The sequence below is a fragment of the Chanos chanos genome, chromosome 5 (genome assembly GCF_902362185.1).
Source record: "Chanos chanos chromosome 5, fChaCha1.1, whole genome shotgun sequence".
NCBI classification, from domain to species: domain Eukaryota; kingdom Metazoa; phylum Chordata; class Actinopteri; order Gonorynchiformes; family Chanidae; genus Chanos; species Chanos chanos.
In genome coordinates, this window is record NC_044499.1 from 29,243,315 (window position 1) to 29,263,314 (window position 20,000).

General features: G+C 42.0%; 1 protein-coding gene across 1 annotated transcript in view; it reads left to right on the plus strand.

The window, feature by feature from the left end:
• The window catches only part of sdk2b (sidekick cell adhesion molecule 2b), an 83,414-nt gene that overhangs the window by 15,653 nt on the left and 47,761 nt on the right, over nucleotides 1–20,000 (plus strand). Inside the window, exons 3-7 of the mRNA XM_030774276.1 lie at nucleotides 3,603–3,750; nucleotides 15,048–15,181; nucleotides 16,735–16,846; nucleotides 17,823–18,013; nucleotides 19,666–19,749. Coding sequence (XP_030630136.1) covers nucleotides 3,603–3,750; nucleotides 15,048–15,181; nucleotides 16,735–16,846; nucleotides 17,823–18,013; nucleotides 19,666–19,749 — 669 coding nt within the window. The remainder of the gene's footprint in view (nucleotides 1–3,602; nucleotides 3,751–15,047; nucleotides 15,182–16,734; nucleotides 16,847–17,822; nucleotides 18,014–19,665; nucleotides 19,750–20,000) is intronic.

The following is a 20,000-nucleotide window of genomic DNA, read 5'->3' on the forward strand; positions in this document are numbered from 1 at the left end:
GGCGCTGATGTGATAGAGCATCTTGTGAAGTTATACTTTATGATCCTCATTTTAATGCAGGTGGCAGTCTACTCTTCTGATATGTCCACTCTAAAACAACACGTAACCTAAATTTATGATTTTATTCTTGTAATATTATGACTTTTTTCCTGTAAAATTACAACTTTATTTTTGTGGCAATTTCCTCCAAGTCCGTGTGGTTCTTTATTCAGAATAGACACAGTTTCTTGCACAATCTTTCTAAAGTCCTGATACTTATGATAATGTGGTGCTGATGTGCCAAATGATTAAGTATTTTGTTATTTGTGAAACCTATACTAAATAAAGCATAACTTCACAAGATGCTCCATGTAGGAGATTGGCCTACATTAGCTCTGGCAGTGCAGTTACTAGCTAGTTCACCTACACACTGTGCTCACTGCTCAGTCAGCCTGTGTGTGTCATGGTTGCATCCTCCACTTAGGGCGGGTGATGGCGGGATTCACAATGTTCACATAGGCATTTGTTATAGCCATTTTCGTTTTACGTATTGAATTAAGATTTATGTTTAAGATATGAATAATTATTGAAAATTGTGACTGGATAGTTTTGGATGTATATTTATGTTTTATGTACCAAACGTCGTGTTTGATGCCATGTAAGAGGGCAAAATCTATATGACGTAGAGCACAGTTGAATTTTGGGGTTTAGCCGATGGAAAAGGGGAGCTTGGTAAAACACACTATTGTGACCACGTTTCTCCTCACCAATTCATGTTATAACCAGTTTTTCATTAAGTATGACTATAAGGATTAATTTACAACCACTTTTCATTCAATCTTTTTTGCTGTAAACGAACAAAATAAATGATATATCAACGATACCCAAGGCGAGCGAGAAGTGTGCGTTAATCCAGCCAGGCTTGTACGTTTTTCCATGGCATGGAACGAATGGACGACACAGCATTTATTAGTTTAGAGTTTGGTTTATTGGCTTGAGTGTGGATTAGGAACTGAATGTTAGTTTTAAAATGATTTTCCTTTCAATGATGTTTATGGTTATACATGTTTATTGCTGGGTTTATGAAAACCATAAACCAATATTATTACATTTAAGTGTTCGTAATTATTATACTTGTTTATTGAACACTTATATTAACACAATATCCTAAAATTAGAAGTATAATTAAAAACAAAAACAGGACTGTTACACCTATTTCCACTTGCATTCGAATGCAAATGCAAATTCAAATAATTTTGCTGCCTCAACAAATATATATGTGTGTGTGTGTGTACATACATATGATATATAGATGGAAATGTATATCCATAGATCAGAGGCTGATTTAGGCATGGGCAACATGGGCAGCTGCCTAGGGCAGCGCAGGGCACCCACACCAAAAAAGTCAGAATGGTGACATTTGCAACATCGGTTTAATATCGCTCATTCACACGTCACATCAATGATATCATATCTCCATGTGGTGCCCTGATTCTAGTTTGTGAGCTAGGTAGGCTGCTGCCTGAGATGGTCTCCCACTCAGAGGTACAAGATGGGGAAGGGGGCAGGTTTTGGTTGACCTCAGGTCTCTCAACTGGAAGCCCGAGGTAGAGGGAGCGGGAGACTCTTTCAAGTAGCGCACCCGTAACTTTGCACAGTACTAATGAAATTAGTAAAATCAGTCACCTGCCATTCTTTAGCTGATCCATATAAACTCTGGATAAGAATAAGCAGAAACCCGTTCTCACTCGTAAGCAAGGGAGCTTATAGCCAGCCCAGTCCACGTTGTTTCAGGATTAATGTTTGACTCTCGGTTATGATGTCACTCCATACCACCAGCTAATATTATGTCTAGGTAGCAAGGTACGCAACTTGATAATGTTTAAGAAGAAGTGTACGCTGGCTGTGTAATGTATTTTGTTGATTTGGGAAATCAGAATGACCAACAGAGATTACTTGATTGTAAAGCCCAGTTTCTTTGTCATTCCATCTACAGTAGGCTACCCTGGATGCTGAGAATATGTTCCTGTCCCACTGGTGCTTTGAAGGCTTCAGCTATCCAGCTCCAGCATCTGTATTTTGACCGTTTTGATTGCATGTTAGAAGTAGCGAAGTTGCAATGTAGTATACACTATGACATCCTGGTAACACTGCTGCCTTTAGGCTTTCAGTCTCTGTCTCAAACTGTGGGAAAATTGTGCATTTAGCTGCCAGAATTAAGAAATTTTCCCCCAGGGGAGGATGCCTCTGGACCCCCTACAGGTCTGGGTCTACACTGTGTTCTCACCCCCCTACTTTGAAACTCGTTCCGGTGCCACTGGTCTGCACACCACCAAGGTGAACTGCTTTAGTCTTGACTCTTGGTTGACAGTGCTGGAGGATGAGTAATGTACTGATGCTCGAGTGCCATATCAACACAAACGGATATTTATCTTTGTTACTTCTTTTTGATAGTTATGAGTCTTATTTTTGTATATATTTTTATATTTATACAGTTTTAAAAGTCTGAATATAAATATACAGTTAGTGCAAAATGGTGCTTTTAGATAGATAGTTATGGATATGCTGATGTTCTCTTGTGTGTGCAATAGTACAATATTGTGGTCACAGAAAGTAGCAACATTTTTTTTTATGTTTTTTGTTAATGGCTCTTAGCGCCCTGATGTCCTGCTGGCCTGTATTTGAATATTTGAAAGTTTATAGGGGGGGGGGGGCAGGGAGGGGTTGTAAGAAAAGGGGCTGTGCCTGTGTTGTCAGACCAGCAGTGTCAAACCTTGAAAAGCCTTTGTTGGGAAAAGAGAAAAAGACTGAGGTGGATTGAATCTGAACTCAACAGGCAGGGTCAAACACACACACACACACACACACACACACACACACACACTCTACTCATCTCAAACATCTCCTTCCATCCACTGCCTTTGTCTCTATTGCTTTGTCTAGTAGAATTCGACTCAGTGAGTCAATGCAAAAGCATAAAACGTCAGTGAAATGGCGTGGGAAGGCTTGATTATCTCCTTTATGCATTAACTCCTTTAGTTATCCACTCCATCCTTTTAAGAGGGCAAGAGAGCAAGGTTAGAAGCTAAGGAAGCATTTAAGAGTATTGAGACAGACATTCAGATACTTACAGGCATGTGTCTGAACCATAAATTACATGTTAGGAAATTGTCAAGACCTCAGTGGGGGAAGGGAATGGATCCATGTATGTTCGATTTAAAACTCATTGCGAGAAAGGCGGTAAAATATGAAATTGCTACTGTGCTAGTGTTTGGCAGAGCCGGAAGACTCTCTCTCACACTCTTTCTTTAATTCACTTGCTCTTTGTACATGGCAAGAATATGCTTGGCTGCTCCCATGAATAATTTGGAATAGATATATTTTTCATTCAGCCAAAAGATTTTTTGTTTAATTTTTCCATTAATATTTTAGCTTTATCAGATGGGTCTCTTTAAAAAACACCTGTTCAGTCTCAAAACAAATTGGGGATTTTTTGTATGATCTCTTCTCACTTTCTTCCACTGTATTTTTCCCCACCTAGCACAGTAACCTCTGAAACTCAGTGCTGTTAAATTTCTGTGCAACAGCTATTGTTAATGGAATATTCTTCTCTTCCTCCTCAGTTATGGGAGCATTTGAGGAAGGGGAGCGTTCCCAGGCTGTATCCCAGGGAGACGGAGCAGTTATCCCAGCACCACGCATCCGAAGCTTTCCCCAGCCGCAGGTCACGTGGTTCAGAGACGGACGCAAAATCCCGCCAAGCAGTCGCATGTAAGGCCCTGTCTGTGATTTTGACCTGTGTGATTCTAGCCAGGCTTTCTTTTCTCTGTGAAAGTATGTATAAGTGGGTTTTTTTGTATGTTTTCCCTGGTGTGAGGTTCTCTTCCCTTCTGAAAGGTAAAACTTCCTTGTTTCTTTCTGGTCTTTTTATTTTGATCGTAAATGGAGCAGACAAAAGTGGACAGGGCTTCTTGTTTATCAGGTCATTGGAATATCAGCACAATAAAATGGCAGAGTTGGGGGGGGGGGATGTACATATGTCTTAAAGCTAAAAAAACATTTTAAATATCAGGAGCAGAATTGTGTGCGGTGAACTTGAAAGACATGACTGATGTAAAATTTTGAGTCTGTCTATTTGGAAATATGAACTGATATCTTTTCCCCCAGCTCTTTGAACCTTCTGTTAACTGTTGTGTTTATTTCTAAAAAGAAAAGATTGTGGTTGAGGTAAAAAAAAATAAAATAAATCCATCGCCCTGGGCTTTATGAGATTCTTACATACACTTTAAATGTTTTAAATAATTTTGTGAGTGTGAGGAATGTTGATGGACGGTTTGAACAATGTTTTGACCTTACTCCAGAACAGACAGCTTATCGGCATTATCACTCTCACTCTCAGATATTCTCTCTGTCTCTCGCTCGTTGCTTTGTCTAAACTTCCCATATCACACCTTTGGCCTTGTTGGTGTGCTACAGACTCCAGATTGCTTGTGTTCAGCTTCTCAACCAAGGTTACTGTGTGTGAAAAAGCATTGAGGATAACGTTTTCCTTCTCAGTAAATCTTTTCATTGAATTTTAATCATGCCACAGGCTGCTTCAGTACCACTCCCAGACAATAACCCTGACCATGGTCCCATTAAACATGTCAATGAAAGGCACAATTTAAACACAGCTCTAGAAACTGGAACACTCTATCTCTCCTCTTAACCACTTCCTTCAGCAAGAACATCATGCATTCCTGCTTTAGCTGTTTTTTACCTTAAATTCAAAATTCTTAAATTCAACATTTTGGCCCCTTTCTTTTTTTGTTCTGTTTTGTGTCTTTTTCTTTCTTCTTTCGTTTCTCATATTCTGTTTATTCCCTTTCAACATTTTATTTTCCACTCCTTTCCATCACAGCTTTGGATGAATGCAGAGAGGGCTGAGAGATGGATGGCGATGAATGGAGAACAAACAGTTGTGTGTGTGTGGTTGGGGGGGGGGGGGGGGGGGGGGTTGGTAAATGAATGAAGGAGAAACAGACGGAGGTGAAGGAGAAGCAGACAGCATATGACTGGCATTTGGCTTTGTGAGGAGGGACAGAGTGGACGCTGTGAGTTGCCCTAATGATGTGGGCATTTCTGTATGTGTGTGTGTGTGTATGTAAGTTTCTATCTATCCATCTGTCTATCTATCCATATATATATATAGAGAGAGAGAGAGAGAGAGAGAGAGAGAGAGAGAGAGAGAGAAATTATGCTTATGTTTATATAACCTTATATTTTTCTTGTGTGTGTGTATATCTATCATTTACACACTATTTTGTGATGGTAGAGAAAATGGAGAGATCTTTGTGTAAACTGAGCTGTAGATTGGGATGGCTAAAGTAGTGAGCTTTTTCCCATTCTCTGTCCTCATGCTCCCCTGCCTGCAGTTTCCATCCTGATAAGGCAATCTCTCACTGAGTGCCTGAAACTGTGGCACTCCGCCATGTCGGCTCAGCAGCTGCTCCTGCTGGCATCTGAGAAGACTGTGTTGTTTTTCTGAGGCATTGAATGTCCTTGTCACATTCGGTGGAACCCCCTGTGGTAATTTTGGAAGTCCATGTTTGCATTTCTTCTCCTTCATATATGTTTGTTACAGGTCCAAAATATTAGACCAACTTCAGCAAAGCTGAGCAGAGTTTACCAACACACGCACGCGCACACACACACACACACACATTCACACAGCAACTGTTGTGCTGAATATATCTGATCACTCCTCTTTGACTGACATCTGATTTTCTGTGATTCAGAGTTCTGGGAGTCCATTTTGGGTAATCAAAACCATTGGCCAAGACAAATGAACTACATTTGTTCTGCCTCATTCACTGGCCAAGCAGAATGCCCATCACTGTGTTTAGCCAATAGGAGGTTTTGAGACGGGCAGTCATGATAAAGAAGGGCCATGGTATCCAGGCTTTTATAAGATGTTAAGTGGCTGTCCCCACACGAGCGTGCCACTCTCCCACCTAGGCCATGTGTGGTGGAGAGGCGGACACTACGGGTTGTTCTCATTTGTATTCTGCCTGCCAGGAGCCAGCACTGGGAGAGAAAAGCCAGTTATTTAACCGTAATAGTCATTACTCTTCCATTATTGAATGGCAGTGCAATTGAAAAGGCCTTTTCCACTCGCCGCCTTTGATTTGTTGTGTTATTTTGGAGGGCTAATGTGGTGTATAATCAGAAACTCCTTCGGTAAACACATTTGGGGCGGAATTGCCACTCTCTCTTCAAAACAGTTGGTACGGGAGGAGGGAGGTGAAGGGGGGACCTCTTCCCCTCTCTCTCTCTCTCTCTCTCTCTCTCTCTCTCTCTCTCTCACTCGTTGTGTTTTTCTGTCTATTTAAATTCCATTGTTTGTGCTGTCATTGAATGTCACTTGGTTTTGAGCTATTCTGGTTGTTTCATGGTTTATTCATCCATAAAACATGAAATAGGTGCTCTTTTCAAATGAGTTTTCCAAACGGTGCTTTGTAGTCTTCTATCCTCCAATTGGACATCTGTATATGAGACAATTATTTAATAGCTTTAATTTCATGGAATCCTGAAGTTACCTGGAAATTTCCCCTTTTGTTGGACACTGTCTTCATTTATCTTTCTGTTCTACATGCTTATGCTTTTGGACTGATCTTTAAATTAGAGAAAGTGAGGGATGTTTTCAGAGCAAAAAACACAGAACCTGTAAATAGTCCACTGTATGTGAACACTCCCCAGTAAAGTCAGACGTGTAGTGCTCCAGTGTTCCCAGACAACCCTGTAGCAATGACAATAAACTGAAGATATCCTTTATTTAGAAGAGAAGTCTTTGGATTGGAAGGGTGCCTCTGCCCACAGTGTGTTTCTCAGTCTAATCTTATCCAGTAAGTAATCAATGCTTCGCGTGTGGCAGTGGCTAATAGGTTGTGCATGACCTGTGAATCATTTGGCCAGCTCTGTCTGCTGGTCGCTGTTTTCACACACAGCCCACTGTCTGTCACCGTGCTCCAGCTGGAGTCCAAGGCTGTGTGAGTCAGACACACACAGCCACACCCAGTGTCAGTCTGAGATGAATCAGTTCCAAGGGCTTTGAGTCGCCTCATTCAGTTTTTGGAAACCAATAATGAGAGGCTGAAAACCTGCACACATACCAGTCTGTCAGGACTCCACCATCAGTTACATTGATGATTCAATGACAAATTTGACTTAATACTCATGCAGTTTTACTTTGAGTCAGATATATTTCATTGTGGGTGTGAGTGTGTGGGGAGTGCACTGTTAAATGGTTTCTCTCCCTCCCTCCCTCTCTCTCTCTCTCTCTCTCTCTCTCTCTCTCTCTCTCTCTCTCTCTCTCTCCCTCTCTCCCTCTCCCTCTCCCTCTCTCTCTCTCTCTCTCTCCCTCTCTCTGTGACATTCCATTGCAGTGCAGTGTCCTGAAATGGTCAAATATATTGTCTGTGTCTGCTTTAGTTCAGCACATCCAGCCGGTCAACTAGTCCGCCAGCTTGTTTACAGCATCACTGTGCGAGCGCGCGTGTGTGTGTGTGTGTGTGTGTGTGACATCCGTGACCCTGCTCAGAGGAGGCTCGCTGGCTCAGGCCTTTTTTATGTGAGTGTAATAGGGGTCTCAGACAGTAGACTGTGATCGCCCCAGAGAGACAAGAGAGAGCTGCACAATGACAAACACCATTTCCCATACCTCCAGAGTTTACACAGAACAATTAGCCTGCACTGACACTGGGTCAGGAAACACACACACACACACACACACACACGTGCTCGCGCGCACACACACACACACACACACATATACACGTATATATGTGTATATAAATATATATATTGGGGGACCAAACCAAATATATAAATGTAAAGCTGAATATATAAATACAATTCTGAATATATATAAGCACAATTCCTGAATATACAAATATGATACCTGAATATATGAATATATCTATGTCATGGTTAAGGCTATTTTGTCAGTCTATTCCTTATGTTTCTAGTGTTTCCCTTTCCCTGTGCTCCCCCTGTTGGTTTGTCTTCTCTGTTGTGCGTGCATGTGTGTGTTGTGGGCGTGGCGTCTCTCTACAATTCCAGATTGCCTAACACACCTGTGATCAGTCACCTCATCACGTCATAGTATTTAAACCCTGGTGTTTCATCCACTCGTCGCCAGATCGTTGTTTCAGCCTGTGTGGTAGAACTCGCTTCTTGGTCTCTCTTTGTATTCTTTTGGTGTTTGTGGTTTGCATCTCAGTGTTATCTGCCTGTTCTTTCCCGAAAGGATTACCTCCGTGCCACTCCGCATCTCCAGTGTGCCCTTTGCCTGCCTGTCACCCTTCAGCTCCGTCTCCTTAGTCCCACTACTCCGCCCCGCTCTCAGCCCCACTCTGCAACCTCGCTCATCATCCGCTTCCTTGCCTGCTACCTTTATTTCCTCTGCCTGTTCCCACCTCCATACTGCAACTTGTCAATAAACCCTCCTTCATTCTAAACCTGAGTTGTGTTCTGCATTTGGGTTTCCTTAGTTGATTGTCACAGTTTAACATTAGCATCAGTAAAATTTTATAATGCAATCAAAGATAATCAATCAAAAATGTTAATTAATTTAAATTTGAAAGAGGCAATAATTTGGACTTCATTAAGGGGTCCTTATTTTCTCTGTGTTAGGACCTTTCAAGTAGGGGAGCCAATTCTGACAGGGAATTGGTGAAGAGCTAGAAAAATGGTAAATAATCTCTTAACCAGCGAGGGTTTCATGGAAACCAAACTACGGAGGAAGAGATCTGCATGCTATTTCGCCGAGGCTCTCAACCAGGCGAATGTTTTCCTGCTCCTGTTTTCATCCTGAGGCACTTCTCCAAACCGACTCAGCAAAACAGCGTGCAGACCTCTTCCTCTGTAGTTTGGTGTCCGCCGGAACTTTCCATTGAGCCATAAGAACACAGTTTTCTGTCACTCCTGCCGCATGCTGCAGCAAGGGTTTCTATGAAACCTTCACTGGTTAGGAAATTATGTACTATTTCTCTGCCTCTTTGGGCCATCTCTTCACCAATTCCCTGTCTCCCTACTTGACTCTCCTACTTGAAAGGTCCTAGTACCAAGAAAATAAGGACCCCTTAATGCAGTCCAAATTATTGCCTCATTCAAATTTAAATTATTTAACATTTTTCCTTGATTATCTTTGATTGTACTGTAAAATTTTACTGATGCACTGATGCTAATGTCAAACTTGTTTGGCTCACTCAGTAGCCTATGAAGAAAAAAAGAAAAGAAATCATTCAAAAAAGAAAAACGGCTGTCTTGTGATACGCCTGAGTATACACTAACTTTTTATGTATTCAGAGTTACCTTTATGTATTCTGGAGTTATAGTTAGCCAGGAATCACATTTATATATTTGGAGTTACATTTATATATTCAGGAATTATATCTATATATTCAGGAACTGTGTTTATATATTCAGCTTTGCATTTATATATTTCCTGCTTTGACCCCCCTGTGTGTGTGTGTGTGTGTGTGTGTATGTAAGTATGTATGCATGTATGTAAGTATGTATGTATGTATACTCACACATGCACACATGCATATACGTCTGTGTATATACATGTGTACACCTGTGTACGTACATACACACGTGCTCACTCGGCAAAGAAACACACACAACAGACAGCACACACACACACTATACACTTAAGCGTATGCACACAATCACACACACATACACACATTACACATTTTGCACTGTAGTCCTGACACTGGCAAAGAAACACACACACAAACACGCGCACACAAGTACACTTACAGACACCCAGCCAACTACCCTAAGGTATGACTCAGAATATTGATTGGAGTGGCTGTCTGTCACTCTCTCTTCCCTCTGGTCCTCCAAAAATAGAGCAGTAAACATTAGTGGAGACATAATTACAAATGGAAAGCTGTGCACGCCTCCAGGAAAGCCAGCAAAGGCAGACATGCTGCAGCGAAAGCCTTCTCACCAGCTAATCAATTACAGGCCTTCATCCCAGACGTCCATACAGCTTACAGCTGCGCTGAATCACAATGGAAAGACACTCATCCACGGCCTGACTCTACGCCCTTGTGTGTATGGTTTCCAATCCTACAGAAAACACATGCTCTTAGACTCACACACACACACTCCTACCAATTTCTTAGCTCTCTGGCTCAATAAATCCCTCATTCGTCCTGTAGAGGTTTGAAACAATCATTACCCAGAAGTCTCAACAGACTCTCACCTCACTAAGATTGAAAAACAGAGAGATCCAGACCGATGGACAGATGAGGCAGGAAAAAATGGAGGGAACAGTCACAAACCTTTCCACCACTGAAAGACTCTGTGCCCTTGTTTAACCAAACCCCATCTTCCCTGTTCTCGCCTCTTTGCTCTCTCAGTCGCTCTTTTTTCTCTGCCTGTTTTCCTCTGCCTTGCTCAAGTGTGAAGAGTGTAATTATGCTAATTAGTTTGCCAAAGAAAAAGCTAAAAGGGGGGAAATTGACACTGATGTGGGGCTGGTCACACAGTTAAAGATGCAGCTAGGCGTGGAAATGGACCATGCCCCAGGTCTGTCCACAGAAATGACACCGGAACTACCACAGAAAAGGCTGGAATTTCCTGTCTTCCACTGTCACACAGAGGCACCACCCATAAACATCTCACTCATTAGACATTCATTATCTAAAGCTTCCTAAATATGTCCACTGACAAATAAACCTACTCATCAAACTCATAATGACAGACACAGTGCAGTCACTACGTTCATATTCACATGTGTTGGACCAGGTTTACCCCGTGTGGGCGTGGATAGCGTTTACTCCGTATGGACGTGGACAGGGTTTACCCCGTGTGGTCACAGACAAATGTAATGCAGTTCAGTCTAAGTGCTTAATTCATACATCCTATCACAGGAACAAGATGTAATTTCAGATGTGATAGAAACAGTTTAGTTGGAAGCATGCTTATTAAGAACCATTTCCTGCATTTCTGTGGTAATTTACATGAGTCATGATGCCTCAAGCAGAATTAGACGTAAAAATAACGCTGGCTTCAGGCATATAAAATGGATTTAGAAAGCATGACATTTTCTGCTGATATTCTCTCATGCTTGCTGCTTAGATGTTTGACAGATATATATTGATTAGATATTTGGTAGATACGGTCCACAGTGTGTGTAGGTGTGTGTGTGTGTGTGTGTATGTACCATTGTGATAACATAGACATATAGTCTTACATACTCTGCCCTAAAGTTTCACTGGATTTCCAATACATTGATTCATCACCCACTACAGGAAAAACAATTTTCCCATAAATGATTAGTATTCGTCCCTGATGCTAACATTCCTTATCGAGGAAAAAGTCTTTAGCCACTCAGTCAGTCTGCTGCAGATGTGGTGTGTGTATGTGTGTGTGTGAGAGATAAATTGGCACAGCCTTACTGACCTGAGATCAGTTTATCACTGCAAATCCCAAATAGGATATTAAAACTACATTTACAAAACTACATTTACAATACAAAAAAATACATTTTTGGAGAAAAAAAGATTTACCTCTACTCTCTTTTTTTCCCCACTTTTTTCCCTTCATACTTATGCAATACTTCAGTTAGTTCACATGTTGTGGACCACAGAGAGTGTTGAACAGAGATGAGTTTAGTTTTGCACACAGAGAAAGGACATGGTGTTGTCCCTTCTCTAAATGACAGCCTTTGGGCAGTGTGCTCTAACAGGAAGGTATGATCTCCTACCTTTTCACCCTGCCAAACAGCTGAAATGTGAGGAGAGGAAATGACAGCTATGTATTGAGTAATGCCACAGAGCCAGGTACAATGGTCTGGGTCACACTGGGTCTGGTCCTGTCCCACAGTGCCCGGCCCATCACAGCCATGCTCTTAGATTTATGCTGAAGCCAGTCAAGCATATACACTATCCATTATTTCCCAAAGGCCAGTGTGTGTGTGTGTGTGTGTGTGTGTGTGGTAGCTTTTAAAAAAAGGGAAGAAAAGAAAAAAAACAGCAGTTTTCATAAAGTGGAGAGCTCTTTTATGAAAACTCAAAATTGCTTTAACAACCAATTCTTTTTATACCTATGTCTTACTGTAGTTGACCATGTTAAATAGTTTAAATAAGAATAAACACTGTTGCCTTAGTCACCAGGTCTAAGTGTCACATGACTGACTCCAACTAATTAAAAAAAAGCTGCGAGCCCTGGGAGGAGCCTCTGTTTGCCTTTAGTTAGAATAGAACCACTATGTGATTCTTACCACCCTATAACTGAGTGTATGCTGAACACACACAGGGGCTACGCTTGATCTGAGAAGACATGTGTGTGTTTGTCAGTCCATGTTTTTCTGTGGGGTTTGCACTTTGGATGTCTTTCTGAGTACTGTTTTATTATATGGGATGTTCCTTTGTCAGGCATGATGTTGACCATTGATTACTTCCATGATTCATACTTACAGAGACAGAAGACTATTCTCTTAGAACTGCCTATTGATCCCGCTCTAGCAAAGGGGAAAAGAGAAAAAGGGCAAATGGGTAAAAGGGATCATGCATGGAAGTATACATGCACTCCTGTATGTGTTTGCGTACATGTGTGTGCGCGCGCGTTTGTGTGTCTGTGCGTGTGTTGGCATGTGCACGCACGCAAGTTTGTGTGTATGTGATGACCTGGCTGCCTCATTAGAGGATCAGGTTGGGTAGCTATTTCATTTGTATGAGAAAGCGTTGGTGGGCACTGCCTGAGAGTAATTTTGCAGCTCAAACCCAGTAAGATTCTGTCCTTGTGTGAAAATGCATGATTCATGGGCTGCATTGTGCCCAGTCTTGAATAAGGAATGAGGGCATGTGAAATATTGACCAGCAATCATAAGACTCAGCCATGTGGCACTCTCTAACACTCAGATGGATTTGGAACGCCTGAGGAATGAGAGACAATCAATTAATCACACACTCACTCACCCCATCCAATGTTATCACCATCCATGACATGATCCATTAATTCAACTGTGATTGCAGATGCACTGCACCCTGTTATTACATTACCCTGTCATTACATTATCCTTCTCAAGTCCCTGACAGAAAAACACATCACCATTTAATCACAATACCTTCCCAAGTCCTAACAGAAAAACACATCACTGTTTAATCAAAATACCTTCCCAAGTCCCTAACAGATCGCCATTTAGTCACAATACCTTCCCAAGTCCCTTACAGACAAACACATCACCTTTTAGTCACAATACCTTCCCAAGTCCCTTATAGAGAAACACATTACCTTTTAGTCACAATACCTTCCCAAGTCCCTAACAGGAAAACACATCACCTTTTAGTCACAATACCTTCCCAAGTCCCTTACAGAGAAACACATTACCTTTTAGTCACAATACCTTCCCAAGTCCCTAACAGGAAAACACATCACCTTTTAGTCACAATACCTTCCCAAGTCCCTTATAGAGAAACACATTACCTTTTAGTCACAATACCTTCCCAAGTCCCTAACAGGAAAACACATCACCTTTTAGTCACAATACCTTCCCAAGTCCCTTACAGAGAAACACATCACCTTTTAGTCACAATACCTTCCCAAGTCCCTAACAGAAAAACATATCACCTTTTAGTCACAATACCTTCCCAAGTCATCAGTCACAGTGGAATCACGCATCCTGTCAATTCTGTTGACACAATGACCATCAGTAGGACAGCATTTTAATTTTGTTTTCATCTGGTGCAGATGTTTGTAGATCTTTCTAGATGTTCCAAGGCTTTTCTAGCACTGTGCCGGGTCAGCACACAATATGGGACAGAACTATTCTGAATTACACTTTGTTTAGCATACACTTTGTTTACAGTTTCTGTGAATCAGATGTTTCTTACTGTGGAAGGATATGGTGTGTGCGTGTGTGTGTGTCTGTGTGTCTGTGTGTGTGTGCACCAACACCTTCTTGCATATGTATGCTAATGAGCTTGGATGGGTTTGCATCTAAGGGAAGCAACGAAGATGCATTTGGTATGCCTGCCAGTCAGTCTCTCTCTTCAGATCACTGTAGGTTCTAGTGAACATCTCCACACACACACACACACACACACACACACACACACACACACACACACTTGTTATTCAAAAAGAGACATTGCCCAATTGCACTTCTGCTCATGGAATCCAGGATGAGTTTGGGGAGCAGAGGAGGGCCAGAGAGGGCAGAGAGAGGGGGAGGGAGGGCATGCAGTATGGAACAAGCAGTTTGAATCCAAATATCTGACACACGTGTAATGAGGAAACATTGATTGTAAACAAATGTAGAGCTGTAATTGGCACGCCACAGGGCAAATTTGGGGAGGTCCTAGTCCTCGCCCCTCTGTCTGTCTGTCTGTGTGTGTGTGTGTGTGTGTGTGTGTGTGTGTGTGTGTGTGTGTGTGAGGTGTGTGTGTGTGTGCATGTGTGTGAGGTGAGTGTGGAGAAACTGCAATATAAAAAAAAAAGGAGAGATGAAGTTCATTGTGCTTGCTGTTTGTCATGATTTTTTTATTTGTCAATATATATATATATATATATATATATATATATATATATTTTTTTTTTTTTTTTCCCCTGTAGTTTTTGTATTTTGTCATTTTTGTTTGTTCTCTGACAAAAAATGGCATGTCATGTCAAATTTTTAATCCATCTTAATGAATTATGTAAACAGATTGTGGAAAACAAGTCCTGGCTGTCACATTCATGGGTTGACCTTGCTTATCTATCTGTCATAGACTTGAGACAGCTCTTCCTGTCTTTCCATCTCTCATAGACTTGAGTTGACTTTCCTGTCTGTCTGTTTGTCAAGGAGTTGTTCTTGTAAGACATCTCTAAAGATAACATTTAAATCCTGATTTCAAAGGCATCGCTAGGTTACGCATGTTTTTCCAACTAAAGAACACTCTCCACAATCTTTGCAGTTCTCTTACTACAAAAACATGAGAGATTTTTTCTCTTTTATGACAGGTTTCTTTAAGCTGAGTGTGACTGTATGGGCTGTCTCTCTTTTCTTCTCTCTTTGACCCCTCCCACAGTGCCATTACGCTGGACAACACACTGGTCATCTTATCCACTGTGGCACCGGACGCCGGACGCTACTATGTTCAGGCTGTTAATGATAAGAACGGAGAAAACAAAACCAGTCAGCCAATCACACTGTCTGTGGAGAGTGAGTAAAGCAAACACACATACACACACTACTGCATACACACACACACACACACACACACACACAAACATACTTTCTGATTTTACCCTTGTCTCAGTTCCTAAGTGTTTTTTTAATAACTTTTTCCCTCTCCCCTCTTCTCACGTTCTTACTTCTAGTATTTCTTGTTCCAGTTCTGTCTCTCTCTCTCTCTCTCTCTCTCTCTCTCTCCCTCTCTCTCTCTCTCTCTCTCTCTCTCTCCCTCTCTCTCTCTCTCTCTCTCTCTCTCTCTGGTCTGCATTGTCTGTCCCTCTGCAGTAGTACGCAGGTGTGCAGGATAGCTGGCTCTGGTAGATTATGGGAATGAATTGAAACAGTATTCTCTTTATGTTATTTGGTTACACTCGTTATAAGTTTTTGCCTGTGTCTGATTCAGGAGAGTAAGCTGGGAATATATTTTGCACTTTGAGCATGGTTGTGACAGATCACAGAAATAGAGAAAGTTGTTTGGTATGAAGATATGGTAGATTTAGTGAGTCTAATCTGGCAGGCAGTTAGATTTTGCATAAGAATGTGGTGAATTTTAAATGGCAGAAAGCAGGTGCTGTGTTGGAATGGAGTGGACTCTGTCGGAATCAAGGCTTTGCCAATGCAGCAGGATGCCATGGATAACTGGATGAAATTTTTCTAAATTTTTTCTCACAGTTTTGGAACAGTTTTGTGTTAGAATCAAATATCAGTAGTTTCTCTAAATTCAAAAATGCTAGAAATATATAAATGTATATTTGGACAGGAATTAAAGCTTAAGGCTTTTTAACGTCTTGTCAACATTTTAGACTGTCTTTTTTTTTCACTCTCAGAGCAATCTGTCAGTCCTCAATCCACTCAAAATTGTTTGTGTGTGTGTGTGTGTGTGTGTGTGTGTGTGTGTATGTCTGTGTGTGTATAAAACTATAATTCAGTCCAGTAGTCAGTTACAATGCGCTACACTAGGCAATTCTGATTTATATTTGATTCAAAAATGGATGCTGGTGGTTTTGCTAGTGGTGCATGCATGCGTGTGTGTGCGTGTGTGTGCGTGTGTGTGCAGCATGCATGTGTGAGTTTGGGTATGTGAATAGAGAGATAGTGTGTGAGTGAAGACTGGGGGGTCTGTATGCTCTGCTGGACGCTGGAGATGTTGATAGAGTTGCGATCCTTTGGAGGACAGACCTTGCCGTTAGCAGCTGCTGTGCTGAGATGTGCTGAGATACTGCAGGGAACTCTTTGACAAAACACTCCTCTCAGCGTCTCTGGAGACCGTGCACACACACATACATACACACACATACATACATAGCATGCATACACACACGTGCACGCACGCGCGCACACACACACACACACACACACACAAACATGCATACACACGAGATCATGCATACACACACACGGGGCGCACGTGCACGCGTACACACAAACAGACACACACACACACACACACACACATACACATGCGCACATGCATGTGGTAAACACACACATGGGAGCATGCATACACATTCACATGTGGGCGTTTGCTCTTCTCTGTGCAGATGTTGGCGGTCCTGCTGACCCCATTGCTCCCACTATAGTCATCCCGCCTCGCAACACCAGTGTGGTAACAGGCACCTCTGAGGTCACCATGGAGTGTGTAGCCAATGCCAGGTCAGCTGTCTTTCATCTTCCTCATCCCTTCTTTTCACATCTTAACAAAGTCTCCTTAATCAAAGGCTACTGAGACATTCTGCTGGTGAAAAATGAAATTGACCTATTTCCCCTGACATTATCTCCAGCATCACCACTGCTGGCCACTCTTTTTTTCTAGAGAGTTCTATGTCTAATTGCTATACAGCACAAATGGGTCTGGGAACAGGCAGAGTAAATCTCCCAGCGGTCAGCATGTTTGACTGGCCGGGTTTGGCTTCTGATGTCCAGTCTGATGTTAGACCCAGAGCTGCTTGTTTGCCCCATGAGTTTGTCACGTAGAAAACGCAGTTTTGGGAAAAGGATACATCCGATGTTTTCACCAGCCCGTGGCTGTTGTTCAATTGTTGGTTTATTCACATGGAAATGTCAAACCCAGCATTATATGAATGAATAACAGAAACAAATTCTCCCGAAACAGGGTTATTCTACACATATTATTCTCTTCCTCTCTGTTTAAACAAAATCGCATCTATGTATCATTTTAATTTAATTCTAAGGCGGAAGGGAAAGAATAGCAAAAGATGTTTAAAATGACTCTGTATTTTAAGTGTTATGAAAAGGATTCTTTGCTGAAAATATAATTTTGTTTTTGCTTTCTTTATTGTTTGTTTCAAAACCTTAGGTTAGTGTTTTATTCTCAGTCTTCTGTATGGAGTGAGAATGTAGATGTTTTAAAATACTGAACTGAGAGCTGGGAGTGTGTTAAAAATAAGATAACTTCATTTTTGGTAATATATAACTCTGTAAGCACTGACCATTCGTTGTGCATTTATATATTTATTCAAATTCACAGTCCCCTAAAGCTATATGTTGAGTCCCCGTATAACCTAGAATGGTGTGAACTCTCTCTCTCTCTCTCTCTCTCTCTCTCTCTCTGTGTCTGTCTCTCTCTCTCTCTCTCTCTCTCTCTGTCTATCTGTCTCTCTCTCTCTAGGCCGTTGATAAAATTGAGTATCAGTTGGCGTAAGGACGGTGTAGCTGTCAGGTCTGGTCTGAGTGATTTTAACCGCAGGTTGACCATAATCAGTCCTGTGGTCAGTGACTCTGGCTTCTATCAGTGTGAGGCCGTGCTCCGCAGCAGCAGCGTCCCCTCCGTCAGCGCAGGGGCCTACCTGCACGTGCTCGGTAACCGTGGCAGCGCACGCGCACCCACGCACGCACACACACACACACACACACACACACATACACACCCCAAAACATGCACACAAACACACACACATGCACACGCACACACAAACACACCTACATGCACACAAACACACACACATTTGATGTGGATCATACATGTCTGCATTTCTGAAAGTGATATTTCTAAAATGACATCTATAGAGAGGAAAATGAGATACAGTAATACATACAGGATCAGCAGTGATCTGAGATCTGACCTCAGATCAGTTTAAAAGTAAACTTTACTTTTCTATTTCTCTTTAGAAGCTTAGAGGACAATACATCTTTTCTTCAGAGGTAGTTTTAATGGTAAATTTACAAAGCCAGTGCATCAGTCAGCTGTTCTAGAGTAATTCAGCGACGGAGCAGATAATTCTCACCTTTTACAGTAATTTTCAGTCATGTATTGTGTGCTGCACTCTATGCGTGTGGATCTGAGGGGGCATGGAAGCATGGTTTTATTTGTACAGTCATTGTGTTGGATGCGAGAGAATAGACTGCCTCTGTTACTGTGTTACTACACACAAACGCAGGAGTATAAATGCTCACAACGGCGTAGTAGTAGGCCACTCGCCTAGGATACGGCGTATACTTCTGCGTTGGTGTGTCTGCGTCGCTCTGTAATGAAACTTTCATTGCAGTGGGATTTCTATGATTTCCTCGTGCATTACAAACGATGAAGTAATGTTAAATAAAAAGTCGGAATTCCGTCATTGCACAGCAATATCTGTAAAACAAATTTTGCGTTTAAAAGAAGCACGAGTTTCTAAACTTTGGGGGACAAACAAACGGAGCTCTCAAAATAACGAGCGTTCAGTTCGCCATTTGCCGAAAATTTTCAGTCGCGACTGAAACTGAGTGGATCATGTTGGAGTTGGAGCTAATAAATGTTGAACAACAGTTACTTTTACTGAAATTACTGCAACACAGAAAAGAGAGAAGACATCAGGGGAGATGTCGTGTACGACCATTGAACCGACTCAGCAGAAGGAGGGTGATCCTACCAAGCGGACCAATCACAGTTGTTGTGGCCTGCTTCGACGCGCGTCGCAGCAACGCGTAGTTACATTTCTAGGGAGGTGCGCGCCAGGCTACAGCGCAGGCTACAGCGTAGGGTACGCGGCTACGCAGAGATAGATTCGACGCAGAAGTATACATTGGGCTGCAGGCTCCACATAGAGCCTACGCAGAATTATAAATCAGCCTTTACTTTTACTGAAATGACTGCAACACAGAAAAGAGAGAAGACATCGGAGAAGATAGTGTGTACGACCATTGAACCAACTCAGCAGAAGGAGGGTGATCCTACCCAGCGGACCAATCACAGTTGTTGTGGTCTGCTTCGACGCACGTCACAGCGACGCGTAATTACATTTCTAGGGAGGTGCGCGTCAGGCTACAGCGTAGGGTACGCGGCTAATGTGTTAATGTGTAACATGGAGTCTACTGACAGCTTCACACATTCTCTCATGCTCTCTCTCTCTCTCTCTCTCTCTCTCCCTGTCTCCACACCCTCTCTCTATATCTGTTTTTTCTTCACTACCCCTCTCTTTTTTTCCCCACCCTCTCTCTCTCTCTCTCTCTCTCTCTCTCTCTCTCTCTCTCAGAGCCTCCTCAGTTTGTGAAGGAGCCAGAGAAACACATTACGGCAGAGATGGAGAAAGTGGTGGATATTCCCTGCCAGGCCAGAGGTATAGGGATACTGGCTCCATGAGTGCATACTGATAATGTCCTCAGCCACACACTGTCCACACAACTGAAAGTCTCTCATTTACAAAGAGCATGAGCCTCTGAGAATGAATGAAGGAATGAATTACATGTATGTGGACAGGCTTGCACAGACGTCTGTCGCTGTCTCTCATCAATTTGTTTAGCAGATGTCTCTTCTATTGGAGAGTCAAAGGAAGACTCTGAAAAAAATTTGTAAAAGATCTGAATTCTC